The 23,608-nt window shown below is 39.6% G+C and overlaps 1 protein-coding gene and 1 long non-coding RNA gene across 3 annotated transcripts; one reads left to right on the top strand and one right to left on the bottom strand.

Annotated features, from left to right (window-relative positions):
- Positions 1–5,900: 5,900 nt before the first annotated feature.
- LOC120442038 (peroxidasin homolog) lies at positions 5,901–12,815 on the bottom strand. 2 transcript variants are annotated; one of them, XM_039617763.1, is made up of 6 exons: positions 12,581–12,814; positions 11,187–11,507; positions 10,374–10,631; positions 9,528–9,848; positions 8,839–9,096; positions 5,901–6,737 (listed from the first exon to the last, which is right to left on the bottom strand). In XM_039617763.1, exons 1-6 carry the CDS (start codon positions 12,627–12,629, stop codon positions 6,556–6,558), a joined length of 1,389 nt encoding a protein of 462 aa, XP_039473697.1. In that variant the 5' UTR covers positions 12,630–12,814; the 3' UTR covers positions 5,901–6,555. The 2 variants fall into 2 exon arrangements, with proteins under 2 accessions (XP_039473697.1, XP_039473703.1); XM_039617769.1 differs by lacking the exon at positions 5,901–6,737 and adding an exon at positions 7,703–8,239 and having other exon boundaries at positions 12,581–12,815.
- LOC120442047 lies at positions 10,588–18,774 on the top strand. The gene is made up of 3 exons (XR_005614491.1): positions 10,588–10,836; positions 11,395–11,493; positions 18,729–18,774. It is a non-coding gene; the product is annotated as an uncharacterized LOC120442047 (long non-coding RNA).
- The last annotated feature ends 4,834 nt before the right edge of the window (positions 18,775–23,608 follow it).

Below are 23,608 nucleotides of genomic sequence, written 5' to 3' on the forward strand. Positions count from 1 at the left end.
CTACTTCTTTTGACTCTGTTGTGGGTGCTGCAACACTCCCTGGATGTTGAATATTCAGGGAATATTCATTGAGTATCTACAGTGTAATCAGCTCTTGTGCTGCTTTGTTGTGCTTCTTGTTATCTTGTCTGTGAAGGTTCTCAGTCATCCGGGTCATCGTAGTCTAAGGAGCTTAGAGAGAAGAACATCAGGACTTCTTTAAGTTTCCTTGAAGATGTTTCACCTCTAATCTGAGAAGCTTCTTCAGTTCTAAGAGCAATTGATGGAGAGTTCCAGATTGGGTAGTACCAGGGGAACAGTGTTGGGGAGTAACGGAATACATGTACCGCTGTTACGCATTTAAAATACAAAATATGAGTAACTGTATTCCGTTACAGTTACCGTTTAAAAAGGTGGTATTTAGAATACAGTTACTTTGTTGAAATAAATGGATTACACGGCGGTATTTTCCTGTTTCATATTGTGGTGGGCCAGGACTGTTAGGGTTTTGTTTGACAGCTATGTTCTGTTGTTCCAGGCAGCAGCACTACGGTTGCCATTACAGGGTGACGCGCTCTCTCTGTGACTGCGTGTTTCCTGGGTGAGAGAGCGCCTTTTTGTTGTTGTTGTTGTTGTGCTAAGCTAATAGGCAGAATGCTACAGGCATTGCCCTAAAGAATGTAGCCTCATGGGCAGTGTAGTCCGTGCTGCAGGGAGAATGGACTGCCATACCCGTTATGTGTCTGTGAGCGCGAGGAGGGAGAAAAGGGAGAGTGGAAAAGTATGGGTTGTCATCGAGCAGAAATGGGAGCTGGAAGCATGGAAATATAATAATAACCACTGCAGCCAAGAAGAGTGCCTGACGAGCCCAGCTGTAAGTAAGCTATTAAGGCTCGACTGTACACTGTGTTCGTGTTTTCCTCCGAAACAATAAGTTCCGTTGGAGCAGCCTTTCAATGCCTCTCTCTGTCTCTCGCAAGCAAAGTTGACCCAGACAACAAAGTAAAGCTATTTGTCGGCTACGAGCTCGACATGGAACCCAACGTATTAGCCAGAGGTCCCTTTACTACGGTTCGGAGCCGCGGACCTTCAGTAATAGTAATAAATTACACAGCAATAGTTCCTTCATGTAGTTGTAAAAAGCATGATAATATATTAAGTAATCCAAAGTATTCAGAATACGTTACTCTCATTGAGTAAAGTAACGGAATACGTTACAAAATACATTTTGGGGCATGTATTCTGTAATCTGTAGTGGAATATATTTTAAAAGTAACCTTCCCAACACTGCAGGGGAACAATATGAGAACAGCACCACCGAGGCTGGTGACGGAGCAATACAGGAAGAGCATATTGGAGAAGGACCAACCCATAACAGCAATGCTCAGTGGCTAGTGGATGTAAGAACAGACCACAGCAACCACCCTGAACAGGGTCCAGTATTTATCACAGAGGCAGGCATCCAAGAAAGGGTCTCCAGTATCAAGAGTTGGACAGCACCAGGCCCCGACATAGTTCACGCCTAGTGGCTGAAGAAGCTGACTGCACTCCATGAGCGTCTGGCAGCACAAATGAACTAGCTAGTCGATGGGAGACACTCAGAAAGGCTGGACAGCCCTGATCCTCAAGGACCCCCAGAAGGGACTGGTTCCATCCAACTACCGGCAAGATGCAAGATGAACAGGCACATGGCAAGAATACCAGAGGCACAAAACATCAGCTCCTGATAGACCGAGCAAACACCCAAGATTGCAAGACTAAGAAGGCTTATGACTCGATGCCCCACACCTGGATTTGTCCTGCAGACAGACAAAATGGTGTTGGCTAACCAACCGGACATAGTGGTGGTAGACAAACAGAAGAAGACAGCCGTAGTGATAGATGTAGCGATGACAGTAACATCAGGAAGAAGTAGCATGAGAAGTTTGAGAAATACCAAGGGCTTAGAGAGGAGTTTGAGAAGATGTAGGGGGTTAAGGTAACAGTGGTCCCAGTGGTAATCGAAGCACTAGGTGCAGTGACTCTCAGCAGATCCCAGGAACAATATTCAAGATCGCTGTCCAGACAGAAAAAAAGAAAAAAAAGAATACTTGGACACTGCTAGCATAATGGACAGGTTTTTGATGGGGGCTCTCACATAAAAGCAAAGCAGAGGTTGAAGCATCGCCAAATATGCTTCCAAACCAACTTCCTTCCAAGCCAAAGGCTAGAAAATATGATGATGCATATCTTGTATTTGGCTTCACCTGCACAACGATGGTGCCAAGGTAGGTATACTGACAGAATTTGTTTCCCCGTCGGGAGCACGCGCTGGGCTGTCCAAATCAAGGACAAACAGTATCCCACATTATTGATTTTCAGTTCACACACACTTCTAATAATGACATTTTGGCGATGTTGTAAAATAAAGGGGGGCCCAGCAAAAAAAAGTTACAATGGAACCAGAGAGAAAAAAAGTAAACTTTCTCCAGTCTGGAATCATTGTAATCTCATAATGTCAAATAAGGTATATGTTTTTCCGCTCCTATGCTTATGTATTCCTGCCTCATCAGTACCGTGTGGAAGAGTGTTTTTCCAAAGCAGGAGAACTGATCTCAAACAAAAGCTTCTGTTTTCTTAATAAAAATCTGCTTTTTCCCCTTACACACACAAGTACACAAGCACTCCCACAGTCAAAAGCACTTATATTTCCTAAACAAAACTTCCCCTTTATTTCACATTTTTCTCTTATACTTCCTTGCATAACAATAAAGTATAAAGTATTTTTTTCTGTTCAGTTTTCTATACTGTTTGACAAATTAATGTCTTATGCCCCTGAGTTGCCCACTGCAGATGACCTACTTTTATATTTTGACTTTGCTTGTAAATCTGTGCTTGATGTTGTTGCCCCTTTGAGACTAAGAAAATGTAAATCTAAGACTAGTCCATGGCTAACAGATCGTACCCGAGCTATTAGAAGACAATGTAGGAAATGTGAAAGACAGTGGAAAAAAGATAGATTGCATGTGTCCCTGGAAGCCTTAAAGTTAGTTGGAAAACTTATCAGAGGGCAGTTAAGGCTGATAAACACTCCTACTTTTCTCAACTTATTTCGGCCAACTCTCATAACCCTCGTGTTTTATACAGTACGATAAATTCTGTACTTAACTTGGAGGGTAACGACCTTTTGCCGTCCTCTGAGGCTATGTGCAATAAGTTTATTACCTTTTTTGTGGACAAGATTGCTAGCCTGAGGCCTCTGATCCCACCTATTGTTGATCCGACCATGCATGCGCCTTGCTCAAGCCTATTTCCTGCTTTTGCACCGATTTCACTGCGTGATTTAGAGGAGTTGGTGCTACATGCTAAGCCCTGTGGCTCCCCGAATGATGTTGTTACTCCCCGCTTTCTCCAAAAAGTATTTCCCACCATTGGATCTTATATCCTGAAAATTATCAATACTAGTCTGTTAACCGGTCAAGTTCCTAGTGGGTTTAAACATGCAGTCATACACCCCTTACTTAAGAAACCTGGCCTTGATAGTTCTACTATGTCAAACTTTAGACCTATCTCCAAGCTTCCTTTTTTAAGCAAGATCTTGGAGAGGATTGTACATACCCAGCTGTTGGATTATTTGAACGACTCGCAACTGTCTGAAATCTTCCAATCTGGTTTTAAGCCCTTTCACAGTACGGAGACAGCTCTTGTTAAAGTTATGAATGACATTCTTGTTGCGACTGATCGTGGTAAATATGCTGTGCTTGTGCTATTGGACATGACAGCTGCATTTGACACAGTGGACCACGACCTGCTGATCTCCCGCTTACATCACTGTGTGGGAATTTCTGATTTGGCATTGTCATGGGTAAAATCATATCTTTCGAAAAGGAGTTTTGTGTCAAACTGGGACTGGCCGCTTCCTCTGTGGCCCTCTGCTTTTGGGGTGTGCCCCAGGGATCTATCCTTGGGCCATTATTTTTCTCGCTGTACTTACTCCCCCTTGGTGCGATTTTTCGTAAACACGGAGTGTCATTTCATTTGTATGCCGATGACTGTCAGCTTTATTTACCTTTTAGTCATTTGGATACCTCCCCATGTCAATCATTGCTTGACTGTCTTAGTGATATTAAATTATGGATGGCAAATAATTTTTTGAATTTTAATGATCGCAAAATGGAAGCAATTTTATATGGCCCGCATCGCTCTACTGATACCCCAGATGTTGATTTTGGTGTTTTGACCTCTCATCTGAAGAGTTCAATCACTAATCTCGGTGTTAAACTTGATTCCGCGCTTACTTTTGAAGGTCATGTAAATGGGGTGGTAAAATCTGCTTTTTATCACCTCAGACGCCTGTCAAAGGTTAAGCCTTTCCTTTCCAAACCCAATTTGGAAACTCTTATTCATGCTTTTATCACCTCACGTCTGGACTACTGTAATTCCCTTTTAATAGGGGCCGGGTCGGGCACCTTGTCACGCCTGCAGTTAGTGCAAAATGCGGCGGCACGATTTTTAACCGGTAGTAGGAAATTCGATCACATCACTCCGGTTCTGGCTTCTTTGCATTGGCTTCCCATTGAATTTAGGGTTCGTTTTAAAGTCCTTTTATTGGTTTTTAAATCTTTAAATGGTCTGGCCCCTGTTTACTTATCTGATTTGCTGAAACCACATGTTCCTCCTCGCTCGCTCCGTTCAGCTGAGCAGCTGTTGCTGTCGGTTCCTAAGTCGCGGCTGAAATGCAGAGGAGACCGAGCTTTTTCAATTGTGGCTCCGATGCTCTGGAATAACCTTCCCCTTCAAATTAGACTAGCGTCATCAGTGCAGGTCTTTAAGTCCAGATTGAAAACCTATTTTTATTCCCTGGCTTTTAACTCTGTAGGAAACTGACACCTTCTTATTTATTTTATTGTATGTAATGATTTTATCGTATTTTTAAATTGGTAGTTGTTTTAATCTGTGTTGTTCAGCACTTTGGACTGCCTTGTGTGTTCGTAAAGCGCTATACAAATAAACGATGATGATGATGATGATGATGATAAACATTACATACTGTATTAGTCAATTATATTATCTTTTTTATTATATTGAAATTAATTGGAATATATAGACTTCTCTTTAGATTAGCACTTTATCATCAGCTGGTTTTGTAAACAGGAACATACATCAGTCACTTGGTGTGCAGATGTCAGAATAAATATACCTAGTTCAGTCTCTTGGCACAAGCTCTATCCATTTTGCCTGCAATATTTCTTTTGTCCTGCAGATGTCAGTATTGAGCGATACACTCGACTAGAAGTAACCTACCCATCATTACTCTCCGCCATATGTTAAAATAGCTAAGATAGCTCACTAAATGTAAAGCTATAACCGTGTTTTTATTACACATTAAAACAACTAAATAAAAAACTTTAAGTTTAATTATTTTAATAAGGACTTGGACTTGGGCCCCTGATCGGCACCGGGCAAAGTGATCTGGTGTGAACCAGGGGAAGGCCCATGGTGGATGTTGGCGCAATGTGAATTCTGCCCAGTGCTCTGAATGTCAAAGTGAAGAAATTCAATGAAGCACGGGTAAACGGCGGGAGTAACTATGATTCTCTTAAGGTAGCCAAATGCTTTGTCATTTAGCTAGTGAAGTGCGTTCAATTCCAGAGAGAGTTCAATTCCCACCATCAGGCTGGGGTCTTGCTGTGCGGAGTCTGTATGTTTTCCCAGTGTTTCTCTCCGGGTACTCCAGCTTCCTCCCACTGTCCAATGACATGGAGTTAGTGGGGATAGGTTAATTGGAAACTCTGCCCATAGGTGAGAATGGTTGTCTGTGCCTATGTGTTAGCCCCGTGAACAACTGGCGACCTGCCCCTGTACCCTGCCTCTCGCCCTTAGACAGCTGGGATAGGCTAAAAAGGATAAGAATGGATGGATGGATTTTAATAAATTTAAGACAGTGACGATAAGCATGGGCATGAAATAGACTGAGTACAAAAATCATTTACTGTTTAATGCATGATTATTTAGTCAACTAAAATATTTGTTTTCACAAACATTACAGAGGTGTATGACTATGTCTGTAAATCACCTAATGTACACTATGAATTTTAATATGTTATATAAAATTATTTTTGCAGTGTAGAAGTAGAAGTAAAAGCAAAGTATACAATATGAATATTTACTAAATTAAATGCAATCTTTAGTACAATGTAAACTTATTTTATAACATCATATTTCGATATAGGATTTTCACTTCAGTAAGCGAACAGTATTTACATCTTTATTTATTTGTCAATACACTGGCAAAAACATATTTAACTCTCCAAAATGCTGAATACGTTTTTTCAACAAATTCCCAAAGAAAAGACAGAAAGCATCATTTAAAAAACTGTTTAAGATTGCTGAAATAAAATTTAGTATAAACAGCAGTGACAAGTGGGCTGATTCTTTTTGTTTATAGCGTTATCTAATTTCAGCTTTACCTAGAAAAAAAGTGGCAAATGACTATGGACTACTCTTCTTACATCTTTTTTTCTATTAGTTTCCACAGAATCCAAATCCAAAAACACTCATAGCTTCACTAGATGAAATTTGCAACTTAGTGTTGGTCTAAGTTGCAGAACTTCTCATTTCGACCATCAAAACAGAGTTTTCTGGGAATTCTGTTTGCGGGACAGCAGAGGCTTCAGCTTTTTCATTTTTCTTTTTCTTCCAAGTAAAGTAGATGGAAATCCCAATTAATAAGACAATTACCACAACAGCTCTCAAGCCACATATAGGCAAGGAAATATCTGTTCAGAGACACAAAAATCACAAGCAAAGTTAATGATGTGACAGGAGAGTTATTTGTTATGTACTGTGGTTCATATCTACTTTTTGCTGACTCTTTATTTACAAAGACTCATCACACCAGGTAGTGGCATGTATTTGATTTGTAAGATTTTCTTTTTTACATATATCATTCCAGATACCCTTTCTGAAGCAACCCAAGGGGATTTTTGTTTCCTCCAAAGAGCAAAAGATCTTTTGGTCATTAGGCAAATGTGCAAACCACTACACTTTTCAGTAGTCGTGCAACGGATCACGGTTGATCCATAATCCAAACCGATCCCACTCCACGGTTCGGCACGCACTTGATCCGAAGATTCGAAAAAGAAGGAAAAAAAGTATGTGTATGGTGCGCGTGGTCAGTCTGTCAAGCGATAATTATGGCCAGCGCTAGCGGTCCAAGTGGAGGAGCAGAGGAGTTTGCGGCATTTAAGCAGCCCTTTGCTGCCCAATTCGACTGGGCTACAGCTATTACAAAAGCTACTGGGGTGTTTAGCTGCAGATGGGAGGCCGTATTCCCTTGTGCAAAACAAGGGGTTTAAACTATGATGAGCGTGCTTGAGCCATGCTATGATATCCCTTTGCGCGTCCACTTCAGTGACAAGATCGTACCCAGGCATGTATGAGCAGGAAAAGTTTAAAGTTATGGCTGAACTGTCCCAGGCATCTTCTGTTGCCCAACTACAAATGGGTGGACCTCCAGGGCAACGGAAAGGTACGTGACCGTGACCGCTCATTATATCACAGCGGAGTGGCAGATACAAAGCCCTGTACTGCCCTATATTGCACCTTAATTTGTTTTTATATAATTGCGTGGAATGAGTCTTGAGTTGAATGTTTTTAATAGGCATAATATTCTTTTTTTGCTGATCCGAAAATTGATCCGATCCGTGACTTAAAACCGTGATCCGAACCGTGAGATTTTTGATCCGTTGCACCACTACTATTCAGCCACTACTATGGTTCACATTAGTTAAATCCTTTTCCAGTTGTCAAAGGCTAATCACATTCACATTCAGTAATTGTGAAATAGATAACATAGGTGTGTCTACTAGGAGGATAAGAGGTATCACTGGTGGATGCCACTATTTTTTGTTAATTGTGATCTTTAAGACTTGCAGGCACACAGTCTAGTGTTGGGTGGTCGTGAACGAAACGGCTCGTAGGGCTGACTCTTTGAAGTGAATGACGCTGAGCAGAGGGAGAAGGGGCGGTAGTTACACAGCAGCAGCAGCACACAAACAGAGCAGGAGGGAGAGAGAGAAAGAGAGCCAGGGGCAACAACAAGAAACAACATCAACACATTAGAAAGGTATAGTGAAGAAAATGAGTGACACCAAGAAAAGATGCAAAATCTGGAACCATTTCAATTTTATTGACAATACAAAGGTAGAGTGTAGAGTCTGCAAGAAAAGAATATCATGTAGAGCCGGCTCCACAAACAACCTGCACAGGCACCTGAGAACTGTCCAACCATCAGTGCAATGAGAAGATAAAACACAGTTAGATGAGTGTGATATTATTGAAGGTGCTTTTTTTTTCTTTTTGTTTTGCATATTTGAATCTATATTTTATTGTGTTGTGCTTTGCAGTGTTTTGTGTTGTTTCACTTGAAATTTGTTTAAAAGGAGAAAAAACAGACAATTTAAAGAGTTAAAAGTTGAATTGTAAATAGTTGTTTTTTGTATTTTATAATTTATTTGATATTTAACATTTATCACTTATAATTTATGTGGCGTGAATAAATAAAAGCATATGTATATAATAAACATACATAATTAATAAACACGTTTTTTCATTAGTAATTTATTTTGTGTAAAATTTTATATTGTTGTTGATAATAAATTAATTAAATCAACAAAACAACCCAAAGAGCTGCTTGGGAGTCAGCTCTTTTTAGTGAGCCGAGCCAAAAGAGCCGGTTCTCTAAAAAGAGCCGGAATTGTCATCAAAACCATCGTCTGTTGTTGGTTTAAGACAGACTGTTTATGGCTGCAGGTGCACAGACAATATATTACAGATAATATAATCATTAAGTTATTTTTTCATCATGTTCTCACTCACCACAAGTACATATGCTCTGTTCTTTGGAGACGTCACTGACATTGTTCCTGACTGAGCAGACCAGATCTCCTGAGATGTGCTGTTTCAGAGTGATGATGTTACTCTCATTATTTCCAGAAGAGAGCTCAGCATCTGTCAGTGTGCGTCCATCCAGAGTCCAGCTGTACTGAGGACTGTCCCCTCCCTCAGAGGAGCAGGACACCCTCCTCTGTCCCAGGAATTGACACTCAGAGACCAGCAGGACAGAGGTCACAGGAGCTGACAGAAAAACACAAAGATGACTTTTGATACCATAATTAGATGCACTTTCATGCACTATGTGCCTCAGCACTTGATGCCCCTAATCTCTCATATGGTCTGCCACTTGGTGCTGAGTTTCTGTAGCTCCTGAAATCTTCCACTTTGCAAAAATATCACTTACAGTTGATTATGGAATATCTTGGAGAGAACAAATATCTCAAAATAACTTGCTGCAAAGGTAGTATCCTGTTACAGTAACATACACAACCTCAGTGAGCTCATTGGAATTATTCATTAATTCACAAATGTTTGTAGAGGCAGACTGCATGGCTAGGTGCTTGGTTTCATACATCTGTGTCAATGGAACTGAAACCAGCTGAATTCAAAGATTAAGAGATGTGACCCAATTGCATTTACATCAGTTAAAGGCTGCATTTCCCAACATTTACCTTGAATGAACAGCTGTAAAGTCCGCTCGCCTGATAATCTTCCATCTGAATCAAAGGTTTGAAGGATATAATCACCACTGTCATTCCTGCTCAGGTTATTGATCCTAAATTTTCCATTACTGGGAAAAAAGAGAGATCTGTGTGCTATGGTATTATAAATAACCTTTTTCCTCCTCACAGCTAGTATTACTAATGAATTCTTTAACAGGTCGTATCGAGGTATTTCAGAGATGCTGTCAATCAGCTGGATGTCCACAGTTCCTCCCAAAGCTCCATAACACTGAGCTCCATCCTGTCTGCCATCACAGTAAGTTCCCACACCTGCAAAATTTTGAAACATTAAAAAGAAAAACATTTGTGATTCATTAGTTTCTGTTTAAGTGAGTCCAAACTCACTTAAACACACCACAACAAGGCTGCCAAGGTTCATAGTGAGCTAAGAATTTACCACTCCCACTAAAACTGGTAAAAAGACAAAAACAGAATGAAAGCTCTGCTCAAATGGTCACGTACTGAAGATGTAGCCAATAGATTCTTACATTAATATATTAAATAAAAAATCAAAGTACACAAATCTTACTTTCTTGTATTTGTGGTGCTTTAATTTCCCTGAGGACTGAGCCAGATATTTTGTAAGCTTAAAAACTAGGTTCACTTGTTGGTTTAATACACAAGGTTCTATTGGCTTCATACACCCACCCTGACACCTGTGTCCCATTGATTGAGGTGCAGTTGATGAAAATAAAGCCTAAACGTAAAAACATATAATTCATGAATAAATGTACAAAGTGACCATAATAAACAAAGTCATGATTATTATTGTTTTATCAAAATGTTCTCACTCACCACAGGCAGATATCTTCTGTTCTTTGGAGACACTATTGACGTTGTTCTTGACTGAGCAGACCAGATGTCCTGAGATGTGCTGTTTCAGAATAATGATGTTATCCTCATTATTTACAGAAAGGAACTCAGCATCTGTCAGTGTGCGTCCATCCAGAGTCCAACTGTACTGAGGACTGTCCCCTCCCTCAGAGGAGCAGGACACTTTCCTCTCTCCCTGGGACAGACACTCAGAGACCAGCAGGACAGAGGACACAGGAGCTGAGAGAAACACACACAGATGAGTTTAGATATTATAATAAGATGCACTTTCATACACTATGCTTCCCTCTGTGTAACGTTACATGGCCTGTAACTTGGTGGCTGATTTTCCATAGTAACTAAAATTTTCCACTTTGCAGTCACTTACAGTACATCGTGGAATATCTAAGAGGGAAGACATATCTCAAAATGACTTGCTGCAAAGGTAGTATCCTGTTACAGTAACATGCACATATTCAATGAGCTCTTTAGAATTGATTCATTTATTCACAAATGTTTGTAGAGGCAGACTGCATGGCTAGGTGCTTGGTTTCATACATCTGTGGCAATGGAACTGAAACCAGCTGAATTCAAAGATTAAGAGATGTGGGCAATACTTCGGTGAATGTAGTGTGCATCATGTAGATTATCATTATTTATGGCTAATTCATATGCTAATTCAAAACAGGGGATGCACAAAATATACGTATCTGAAATTATGTATACTATATTATAAAGATATCCAAAACAATATTGCATTTACATCAATTAAAGGTTGAATTTCCCGATGTTTACCTTGAATAAACAACTGTAAAGTCCACATGCCTGATGATCTTCCATCTGACTCAAAGGTTTGAAGGGTATAATCACCACTGTCATTCCTGCTCAGGTTATTGATCCTAAATGTTCCATTACTGGGAAATAAGAGAGACCTGTGTGCTATGGTATTAAAAATAACACTATTATTTCTGACAACTAGTATTACTAATGAATTCTTTAACAGGTTGTATCCAGCTATTTCTGAGGTGCTGTCCATCAGCTGGATGTCCACAGTTCCTCCCAAAGCTCCATAACACTGAGTTCCATCCTGTCTGCCATCACAGTGAGTTTCCACACCTGCAAATTTTGAAACATTAAAAAAGAAAAACATTTGTGATTTGTTAGTTTCTACCAAATAAATCACAACAAAAACTGAATCAACATTATCAGCAAACCAAAACTTACTGATGTGAGGACTTTTACTTGTTAAAAAGTATTTTTTGTATTACCATGTTTATACCTAATATCAAATTATGTTTTGGATAACCCAGTGTTTTAATTGAATGGTATCAAAGTATTTATAGTAGCACTACTGCCATAAATCTGTCAGCTCTTAATATTTTACTCAGAGTAGGTAGCAGTTTTGCAATTTGTAGGTAATAGAGGCTCAAGAACAAACATACTGCATCCATAATCCCAAAGTTATCACACAAATGTGTCCAACCTTTACTAATATATTAGTAAATAAGAAATACAGGTAGACACATTCTCCAGATTTTAGATGAATGCAAAAACTAAAGTATTTTCATGTGAAAAAAGAAAAGAAATGGGTGTTTGTCAAACAGAAAACAGGAACCCATATTTCAGAGGAAAGAATCTGCACACAAACAGGACGGAGATGTCCATTTCTGAAGGTGGCATTATAAATGAAAAAGTAATGCAACCGATACATTTTTCAGCATATCAGTAGTCACGGCGTGGCATAACTAACTTAAGATCTGGATTCCTAGAAACAGCCAATCAATAAGTTGAGACACATTCTTCAAAATCAGGCAGTCCATCAAAGTAACAAATAAGTTTGATGTCTCTGATAAGGATGGAAAGAATAAAGTCCTTTAAAAAGCCAGAACTCACTTAAACACACTGCAACAAGGCTGCCAAGGTGCATAGTGAGCTAAGAATTTACCACTGCTACTAAAACTGGTAAAAAGAAGAAAAAAAGGAACTAAAGCTCTGCTCAAATCGTCATGTACTACAGATGTAGCCAATAGATTCTTACATTAAGTTCATAAAATAAAACAAACTACAGATATTGTAATTTTGTGTAAGTATTCGTGCTGCTTTAGAATCTCTGAGGACGATGTCAAATATTTTGTACAGGTTAAAAAAGTATTAAATGATGAGTGACACATGTAAAAAGAGTATCTCACCATGAGACAGTCCCAGGAGAATCACCATTAATCCCAGCACAGCTTCCATGTCTCCTTACTGTTCAGTGTGTGTATTTATTAAATGGCATGCACATATGTCCAGCAGCTAACAGTCAGAAATGGCTCCTGCTACTGATCAGCTTCTTTTAAAAAGCTCCTCACATTAGAAACAGAAGCAAAACCAACATACCACAAACCCAGCAGAAAGACTGTTCTCACTCTGTGTGTGGAAATGTGAAAAAGGAAGTACAACTAGCATGTTCATTACTTTGCAGAATTTTTTTTTTTAATTATTACTCACACTGTCACTGGACTATTTTTAGTCTGTAACAAACTAACACTATCCTGCCCATCACTTAGTATCTACCACAATGTCATGTAGTTTAGTTCAACAGCAGCCCCATGTATATTCCATCTTAAGTCCATACTTTGGTGATAAACACATCAATGAAGAAAAACACCCACTTTTAAATAATATCACAACATAATATCATGTTATTACAATATACATAATTATCACGTTATAACAAAAACCTTTCACGTTCGTACAATATAAATATTATATTGTATGAACGTGATAATTATGTATATTGTAATAATGTGATATTATGTTGTTCAAACGTGGACTGCCTTCCAAGTGTATTGACAATGTTCAGTTTAAGGTTTTTTACTGTGAGACCAAGCTGGGGCCCTGTGGAACTAAAGCATTGGCTGTGTTGGATTCAGAGGCTGAGTCGGAGGTCTCAGTTTGCTCTGGATTCCTAGAGGTGAAGAAAAAAAAACACTTTTAAAACATTTAAAAGTGTACATTTTCTGTTTCGGAATTTGGCATTTATGGTATTTAGGCCAATTAGTGGTTTGAGTTGTTGTTTTTGCCAGTACTCATTTATTTATATCAATGCAAGTTCTGAAAAGTAACACTATTACTCATTATTAATGTATTGATGCATTCTCAATAATAGCTGTTTTTCTCCATCATCATTACTTTTTCCACAAAGAGGAACCTGAATTAACATGATCAATAATTAATTATTTAAAATAGGACTACACTACTAATGATTATGAGCGTGACAGTTTGACAGACTTTTATAGGAACTTCCACGTTCTGGCAACCTTCAGATAAACTACTCTATTTTACTGAGATGCAAAAAGGCACAACTTACACTGTCGATGTTTCCTGTTACTGATCAGCTTCAAATCAAAACATGTAAATTTAGATCTGTTAGGATGGGACTACTTTCACAGTATTTCAGTATTAACTACTGAAAGCAGCTGTCATTAGTGATCAGTTTCAGATAAGAATGTGTGAACTCAGAAAGACAGGAAGTGATTAGAATAGAGCTAAAGAGAGAGAAAAGGGAGAAGCTGTCTTTCAGTTTAGACATACTAATACTTCCAAACCAAATGTGTAATTTTCTTGTTTAGCTAATCATGCAGTTTCACTGACACTGTAATATTTACAACTAAAATAAATGTAATAACTAAATAAAATTGAAATTAATAAAAGGTAGGAGGTTAATATGTATTTTGAAGCCAGTTTAACACCAATATGATCAAAATTACAATTTATATTTAAGTTTAAATTACAGATTACTTCAGATCTCAAAACACATTCATAGACATCAGTGATTGTTCTGTTGTTCACTGGTTTTAAAATGTTTTCTGAAGTTATGTATGTTGAGGTTAATTGTTAATTAGTTTCACCATACAAGTTATTTTGCACAAAAGGAAGTGAAGCAAAAATAAGTTTCAACATACAAACCACAAGTGTGCATGCAAATTTTACCATGCAGAGCCTCTCCATGATTGTTCTTGGTTATATTCTGCTCCTTTCTTATAGCAAAACTAGACTTGTCACAGTCAGCTTGGAGCGAGGAGCAAATGAAGGAAGAACCAAATTTCATTGTTAACTCCCAGCTGACAATGAAAACTGCTGGCTGGGTTTGTCTGAGCCTCCAGCTGGCCCAGAGCCGTGCTGCACAAGTTGATGTGAGACCATAGTGGGAGCCGAAATGCGCACCTTTGGGAATCCAGAGCAAACTGAGACCTCCGACTCAGACTCTGGATCCGAAAATTGAATTGAATTGAACTGAATTGAACCTGTGCCTCGTTCCCTCACCCTCCTGCCTGTGTATATATAGTGTCTGTTTGGATTTGTTTGTTGTCGCTACATCAGTATAGCTTGGTGAATATCCGTGTCTCTCTGCTCTTCATTCTCCGCTCCTCATCCCCTGTGTTAACCTCCTTATGTTTTTTCCTGCGTGTTGTTCTTTGAGTTATGGTTTCAGGTTTTCCCAGTTTAGGTTTATATTTAGTTCTGTCCTCACCTTTGTTATTTTCACTTTCTACAATAAGGAGGAAGCATAGTCTTAAACTGAAGCCCCAGGTACACCACCAACCTGTTCATGTGTCTAACCGTTTTTCCCCACTCGGCGACACACCCGCCGGGGGTCAAACTCTGGTAATTGGCGATTCTGTTCTCAGACATGTGAAGCTAGAGACACCGGCAACCATAGTCAATTGTCTTCCAGGGGCCAGAGCAGGCGACATTGAACGAAATTTAAAACTGCTGGCTAAGGGTAAACATAAATACAGTACGATCATAATTCACGTCGGCAGTAATGACACCCGGTTACGCCAATCGGAGGTCACTAAAATCAATATTGAATCGGTGTGTAACTTTGCCAAAACAATGTCGGACTCTGTAGTTTTCTCTGGTCCCTCCCCAATCAGACCAGGAGTGACATGTTTAGCCGCATGTTCTCCTTAAATTGCTGGCTGTCTGAGTGGTGTCCCAGAAACGATGTGGGCTTCATAGATAATTGGCAAACCTTCTGGAGGAAACCTGGTCTTGTTAGGAGAGACGGCATCCATCCCACTTTGGATGGAGCAGCTCTCATTTCTAGAAATATGGACCAATTTATTAAACCCCCAAAATATGACTATCCAGAGTTGGGACCAGGAAGCAGAGTTGCAGTCTTACACGCCTCTCTGCAGCTTCTCTCCTCCTGCTACCCCCAAAACCCATCTCCATTGAGACTGTGTCAGCTCCCAAACAGACAAAAACAAACTAAAAACCAGCAATAAACAACTTAAACATAAAAATCACAAAGAAAGAACAATACAGTATCCACATCTGAACCAAAGAGTAAAACAGTGAAATGTGGATTATTAAATATTAGGTCTCTCTCCTCCAAGTCTCTGTTAGTACACGACTTAATAATTGATCAACAAATCGATTTACTCTGCCTTACAGAAACCTGGTTGCAGCAGGATGATTATGTTAGTTTAAATGAATCAACACCCTGAGTCATTCTAACTACCAGAAATCTCGAAGCACAGGCCGAGGGGTGTGTGTGGCAGCAATTTTTCACACCAGCCTATTAATTAACGAAAGACCAAGACAGACTTTTAATTCATTTGAAAGCCTGATGCTTAGCCTCGTCCACCCCAGCTGTAAAACTCAGAAACCAGTCTTACTTGTTATCATATATCGTCCACCTGGGCCTTACACAGAGTTTCTCTCTGATTTCTCAGACTTTTATCTGATTTAGTGCTCAGCTCAGATAAAATAATTATTGTGGGTGATTTTAACATCCATGTAGATGCTAAAAATGACAGCCTCAACATGGCATTTAATCTGTTATTAGACTCAATTGGCTTCTCTCAAAATGTAAAAGAACCCACCCACCACTTTAATCACACTCTAGATCTTGTTTTAACATATGGCATAGAAACTGAACATTTAACAGTGTTTCCTGAAAACCCTCTGCTGTCTGATCATTTCCTGATAACATTTACATTTACAATAATTGATTACACAGCAGTGGGGAGTAGACTTTATCACATTAGATGTCTTTCTGAAAGTGCTGTAACTAAGTTTAAGAATATAATCCACCCACTGTTATCATCTTCAATGCCCTGTACCAACATAGAGCAGAGCAGCTATCTGAACACTACTCCAACAGAGGTCGATTATCTTGTTAATAATTTTACCTCCTCACTACGTACGACTCTGGATACTGTAGCTCCTGTGAAAACTAAGGTCTCAAATCAGAAGTACCTGACTCCGTGGTATAATTCTCAAACACGTAGCCTAAAGCAGATAACTCGTAAGCTGGAGAGGAAATGGCGTGTCACAAATTTAGAGGATCATCATTTAGCCTGGAGAAATAGTTTGCTGCTTTATAAGAAAGCCCTCCGCAAAGCCAGAACATCTTTGTATTCGTCACTGATTGAAGAAAATAAGAACAACCCCAGCTGTCTCTTCAGCACTGTAGCCACGCTGACAATAAGTCAGAGCTCTACTGAGCCAACAATCCCTTTAACGTTAACTAGTAATGACTTCATGAACTTCTTCACAAATAAAATTTTTATCATTAGAGAAAAAATTACCAATGTTAGACTCTTTTTCTCCAATTGATCTTTCTGAGTTAACTTCAATTATTAATTCCTCCAAACCATCAACGTGTCTTTTAGACCACATTCCTACAAAACTGCTCAAAGAAGTCCTGCCATTAATTAATTCTTCAATCTTAAATATGATAAACCTATCTCTAATGATCGGCTATGTACCACAGGCCTTCAAGGTGGCTGTAGTTAAACCTTTACTCAAAAAGCCATCTCTAGACCCAGCTGTCTTAGCTAATTATAGGCCAATCTCCAACCTTCCTTTCATATCAAACATCCTTGAAAGAGTAGTTGTCAAACAGCTAACAGATCATCTGCAGAGGAATGGCTCATCTGAAGAGTTTCAGTCAGGTTTCAGAGCTCATCACAGCACAGAAACAGCTTTAGTGAAGGTTACAAATTATCTTCTTATGGCCTCTGACAGTGGACTCATCTCTGTGCTTGTCCTGCTAGACCTCAGTGCTGCGTTCGATACTGTTGATCATAATATCCTATTAGAGTGATTAGAACATGCTGTAGGTATTACAGGTACTGCAGTGGTTTGTATCATATCTATCTAATAGACTCCAATTTGTTCATGTAAATGGAGAGTCCTCTTCACACACTAAGGTCAATTATGGTGTTCCACAGGGTTCAGTGCTAGGACCAATTCTATTTACATTATACATGCTTCCCTTAGGCAACATCATTAGAAGACATAGCATAAATTTTCACTGCTATGCAGATGACACACAACTCTATCTATCCATGAAGCCAGGTAACACACACCAATTAGTTAAACTGCAGGAATGTCCTAAAGACATAAAGACCTCGATGGCCGCTAACTTTCTGCTTCTTAATTCAGATCAAACTGAGGTTATTGTACTCGGCCCTGAAAATCTTAGAAATATGGTATCTAACCAGATTCTTACTCTGGATGGCATTACCTTGGCCTCCAGTAATGCTGTGAGGAACCTTGGAGTCATTTTTGACCAGGACCTGTCCTTCAGCATACATATTAAACAAATATGTAAGACTGCTTTCTTCCATTTGCGCAACATCTCTAAAATTAGAAATATCCTGTCTCAGAGTGACGCTGAAAAACTAGTTCATGCATTCATTACTTCCAGGCTGGACTACTGTAATTCTTTATTATCAGGATGTCCTAAAAACTCGCTGAAAGGTCTTCAGCTAATCCAAAATGCTGCAGCAAGGGTACTGACAGGGACTAGAAAGAGAGAGCATATTTCTCCTGTTTTGGCTTCCCTTCATTGGCTTCCTGTTAAATCCAGAATTGAATTCAAAATCCTGCTCCTCACATACAAGGTCTTAAATAATCAGGCCCCATCTTATCTTAATGACCTTGTAGTGCCATATCACCCTATTAGAGCACTTCGCTCTCGCTCTGCAGGCCTACTTGCTGTCCCTAGAGTGTTTAAAAGTAGAATGGGAGGGAGAGCCTTCAGTTTTCAGGCCCCTCTTCTGTGGAACCAGCTTCCAGTTTGGATTTGGGAGACAGACACTATCTCTACTTTCAAGATTAGGCTTAAAACTTTCCTTTTTGCTAAAGCATATAGTTAGGGCTGGACCAGGTGACCCTGAATCCTCCCTTAGTTATGCTGCAATAGACGTAGGCTGCCGGGGATTCCCATGATGCATTGAGTTTTTCCTTTCTAGTCACCTTTCTCACTCACTATGTGTTAATAGACCTCTCTGCATTGAATCATATCTGTTATTAACCTATGTTTCTCTTCCACAGCATGTCTTTATCCTGTTTTCCTTCTCTCACCCCAACCGGTCGCAGCAGATGGCCGCCCCTCCCTGAGCCTGGTTCTGCCGGAGGTTTCTTCCTGTTAAAAGGGAGTTTTTCCTTCCCACTGTCGCCAAAGTGCTTGCTCATAGGGGGTCATATGATTGTTGGGTTTTTCTCTGTATTCATTATTGTGCAATCTACTGTACAATATAAAGCGCCTTGAGGTGACTTTTGTTGTGATTTGGCGCTATATAAATAAAACTGAATTGAATTGAATTGAATCTCATCACAGCAAATGCTCTGTGTCCTTTCACACAAACACCACACAACTGCTGCCACAGCCGTGACAGGTAGTGTCTGAAAACGGCATTTAAATTACATTTACATTGTAGATAACTGAATGCTTTTACAAAATCTAAATAGATTTAATAAATAAAAATTGTAAAAATAATATTTCTTTCATCGTATTTGATTATTAATAGAACAGTTATGGAGCTAATTAAACTGCTCAAAATTAGTTATATATTATTTAAACAGTTCTTCTGCAATAACTGTATTTACTTTAAGTGCATATCCATATGAAATTGATCTCATAATTTGATATTATTATTACAAGAAACCAAACAGTGTCATTTAAAAACATTTAAACAGTTCTGTAATTGTAATTATATTCAGCAGATCTATTGCTGAATTTTGCTTCTTTTCTGTGTTTGAGATTCTTCATCCATAACAATAAAGTCAAACCTTTTCACTGACTTTAATGGATCCCATAGCTGTAAAACGTTTTATTCTATTTTGAAGTGTAGAATTAAGTATTTAAAAACAATCCAACAGCTTCCATGTCTGCACATTGTTCAGCTTCTGTTGCTCCAGACATCGGCTTTAAAGCCTCAGCTAAGCGTATGCTGCTCTGAACAGACTGCAGTTTGTCCTGTTAGTGAACCGCCTCAGAGGATACTGTGCGAAAACCTTGGTGTTAGGTTTTGTTGATGAGGGGATGAAAGACTCAAGACTCAAGAAGTTTATTGTCATTTCGTATGGTGTTACCCAGCCTGAAAATACTGTTTCTCACCAGCCTCTACAGTGCAATAAGCAATACAGTTTAAAAAGAATACGTTTAAAAAAAGAGCAGCAAAAAAAAGGCATAAATAGCATAAAATCTAAGTTAAATCTAAAACAAACTCCAGTCACATTTGTTTGGGTAGATAGCAGCAGTCCTTTCACAGAAGGGGATGGTTAAATTAGGTAGCGTGTGTACCTGTGGATTGTCTTGTATGTGTGTGTGTGTGTGTAGGGGTGTGTGTGTGTGTGAGAGAGAGAGAGAGAGGGCGTGCGTGTGTAGATGGGGCAACAGAGTCTGCTTGTTGATCTTACAGTAGTGTAGAGGAGGTGGTATCAGTTTCTCTTCCTTTTTAGCTTTTAAGGAGAGGGAAACATATTGTTTATGCTAAAAGAGAAATCAGTTTCCCTGTATTACAGATTGAGTTTTTATTAATAATACATTTCCAGTCTCTGTTGAATAAGAATAGGTCACTCCAGATGTTGACAAATAACTATTTACAAACACTGTTCACTAAAATGATTGCTTTCATATTTAAAAACGGAGGATTTGTGAGAATATATACAAAAATACAATTAAAATAGTTACAGTTCATCTTTAAAGCTTTAAAGTTTTAATAGTACAAATCTTGAAGATCTCTTCTTTACAATAATGTCAGATAAGCCACTAAAACACAGTGAATACATTAATACAATGCTGCTTAATAGCACCATCTTGTGGTAAAAAATAATAATAATACTGCTTCAGACTGATTTGTTGAAGAATTACCCCCCCTTTTTGTACTATCATAATTTTTATGGTCCTAAGATACACCACCTCAAAAGATAGCATCAGGTCTCCTTATTAAAGCTTCTCAAGAGTCTACCTGGTTTGTTTTGCTTCTTCTTATCTTGTGAAGAAACTTACCACCTCTCCTCTTGTGCAAAGAAACCTGTGGAGAGCAGCCTCTTCAAGAGAATCATTGGCATCTGGATCATCAAGGCTGTGTATCGAGTTTTGGGATTGCTGGTTGCACGTTTTGAAGCTTCTAAATAAATTAATTGTCCATTAAGTCCATTTGAGTCCTGCATTGCAAACCTCACAGTCTCTTTCAAGTGATTCTCCAAATGGCAGCAAATACAAAGATGGTGACTCACACACCTTTCCCTTGAGAATGTCATTTGAATATCAGTGTCTCTTGTAAGACATCTGTGAGGAAATGTATTGACTAAAGGTAAAATGTTGATATCTGGATGTTTTATCACTGTCTAAAGGTTTTGCTGCACTGAAATTTGTACAAACTTTACTTTATTTATTTCTAATTTAAGGATCATCTGGTCCAACTTCTACCAAGTCATAAACTAGTCAAGTTCCCATGAAAAAAGAAAAACTCCTAAATAAAAATGTTCTATAGCAGGGGTCTCAAACTCGCGGCCCGCGGGCCAATTGCGGCCCGCAGGACGATAGTTTTTGGCCCCCACCTTAATATGAAAATTTAATATTAGTGCGGCCCGCGAGTTTGATAATGTATGACACTTTACAGTGTTGTGTGCGGAGCTGAACTAACCTACCAATCGGGTGGGATATGGATCTCAGGTGACTATCAGCCGGGCTTGATGCAAGCAGGAAACATTTCTCAATGAGTAAAAGTTACAGCAGCATTGCCCTGGAGTGCTTCTTTCTTTTCTGTGCCTGGCTGGCTGCCTCCTTTCTATTGGGCAAACGCGGACATTCGCCCCAGCGCGCTGCGTTCACAACACTTCAAAAAAAGTTTAGTTTTTTTTTAAGTTGCTGCACAGCGGGACATTACACGTATATAGATTTATACACACGTCAGTGGGATTTTTAGTTATTTTTTCACAGAGAGAGGCCTCATATTAACTCTGTGATGCATAGGCGGCGGGGTAAAAGAAAAGTAATGAACTCAATGCAGCCCAATTTAGTCTGCAGTCACATAGCGACACCTGTTCATCGGCAATAACAGTCCCCGGTAACCCGGACTAAGTATAGGGTCGCACCGTAATTTGTGGGTCGATGTTTTTATTTGCATCACTCCGCTTTGCATTGCAGCATACATGAACATTACATATATTTCAATATAATGTAAAAGCAGTCAAAACAACTAACATCAGAAACAGGTGATGTTATTTGTTATATGTCACGGTGTCATTTCCGCTTCTTTTTCCTGTAACAACAGCCCGGCGGCTAACAGTCCGTGAGCAGCCGCCTTTTTTGCGCTCGCTATCCCTGTACTTTCTACCATCTGCAAATGCCACGGTGTTCGTGTCATCATGAAAGACATGAACATCGAGCGTAAAACAAAGGAGACTGCTACCGCTTTTTATCCGCCGATCGCCGTGCTACGGTTGCAAGAAAAAGAAGGGGAAATGACGTTCTCTATGCGTTGAGACGTCCGTCGGCTAAATGCTTGATTGAAACTTCAATGCGACAGTGACACCAAGTAGAATTATAAATGTTACATAGCCCCAAACATGTCTTTTTCAAAGCCTGCAGTGAAGAGAAAGGTTGGTGATGAGCACCGGCAATTTCAGGAAAAGTGGGAAATGCAATATTTCTTTGTTGAGCACAGGGGCACCCCGGCGTGTCTTATTTGCACAGAGAAAGTTGCAGTGCACAAGGAATACAATTTGAAATGTCATTACACAACTAGACATGCTGAGGTGTATGCAAAATCCCAGGGAGATGAGAGAGCGAACCGGGTTGCCAGTCTTAAAACAGATCTACTGAGGCAGCAAGATTTCTTCAAGAAAGCAACCAAAGAGAATAATGCAGCAGTCGAAGCTAGCTACGTGGTTAGTGAGATGATTGCTAAAGCAGGAAAGCCATTCACAGAAGGTGAATTTGTCAAAAAGTGCATATTACAGGCTGCAAATATAGTCTGTCCGGCAAAGAAAGGTCAGTTTAGCAACATCAGCCTTTCTGCCAACACCGTAGCAGATCGCATTTCTGACCTGTCAAATGACATTTATGACCAACTGTGTGAGAAAGCCAAATGTTTCAGTGTATACTCAGTCGCTCTTGATGAGACAACAGACATCACCGACACTGCCCAGCTCGCAATGTGTGTCCGTGGTGTTGATGACAGTTTTGAAGTGATGGAGGAGCTGCTCACAGTAATTTCAATGCATGGCCAGACCACCGCTCAGGAGATATTTCACAAGCTGTGTGATGTCATTGAGAATGTTGGTTTGCCATGGAAGAGGTTTGTTGGAATAACAACAGATGGAGCGCCATCAATGACAGGGAGGAAAAATGGACTGGTGGCACTTGTTCAAAAAAAACTGGAAGAGGAAGGCGTGGAGGAGGCCATTGCTCTGCACTGCATTATCCATCAGCAGGTCCTTTGCAGCAAATGCCTGAAGTTTGACAATGTGATGTCTATTGTTGTGAAATGCATCAACCAAATCAGATCCAGGGGCTTAAAGCACCGAAGGTTCCGTGCTTTTTTAGAGGAAATGGAGTCAGAATATGGGGATGTGCTCTACTTCACTGAGGTACATTGGCTCAGCAGGGGAAATGTATTAAAGAGATTTTTTGAGTTGAGAGCAGAAGTGAAAGCCTTCATGGAGAAGGATGGAGTTAGTCTTCCTGTGCTAAGTGATCCCAAATGGCTCATGGACCTAGCTTTTCTTGTTGATATAACACATGAGCTTAATGTACTAAACAAGGCCAGGGGCAACTTGTCAGTGCTGCCTATGACAACGTGAGAGCATTCTCCACAAAACTTGCGCTATGGAAAGCCCAGCTCCCTCTGACAAACCTTTGCCATTTCCCAGCATGCAAGGCACTCGTGGATGCAGGCACACCATTCAGTGGTGACAAGTAT

Source organism: Oreochromis aureus, linkage group 2 (assembly GCF_013358895.1).
Source record: "Oreochromis aureus strain Israel breed Guangdong linkage group 2, ZZ_aureus, whole genome shotgun sequence".
Taxonomy (NCBI): domain Eukaryota; kingdom Metazoa; phylum Chordata; class Actinopteri; order Cichliformes; family Cichlidae; genus Oreochromis; species Oreochromis aureus.

Bases quoted from the DNA above. Each gene is read 5' to 3' on its own strand.
- LOC120442038 (XM_039617763.1), bottom strand. From the start codon at position 12,629: ATGGAAGCTGTGCTGGGATTAATGGTGATTCTCCTGGGACTGTCTCAT. The intron at 10,632-11,186 runs GTAAACATCGGG...TGTTTCTCTCAG, and splicing joins TTTACAGTTGTTTATTCAAG to CTCCTGTGTCCTCTGTCCTG. The intron at 9,097-9,527 runs GTAAATGTTGGG...TTTTTCTGTCAG, and splicing joins TTTACAGCTGTTCATTCAAG to CTCCTGTGACCTCTGTCCTG.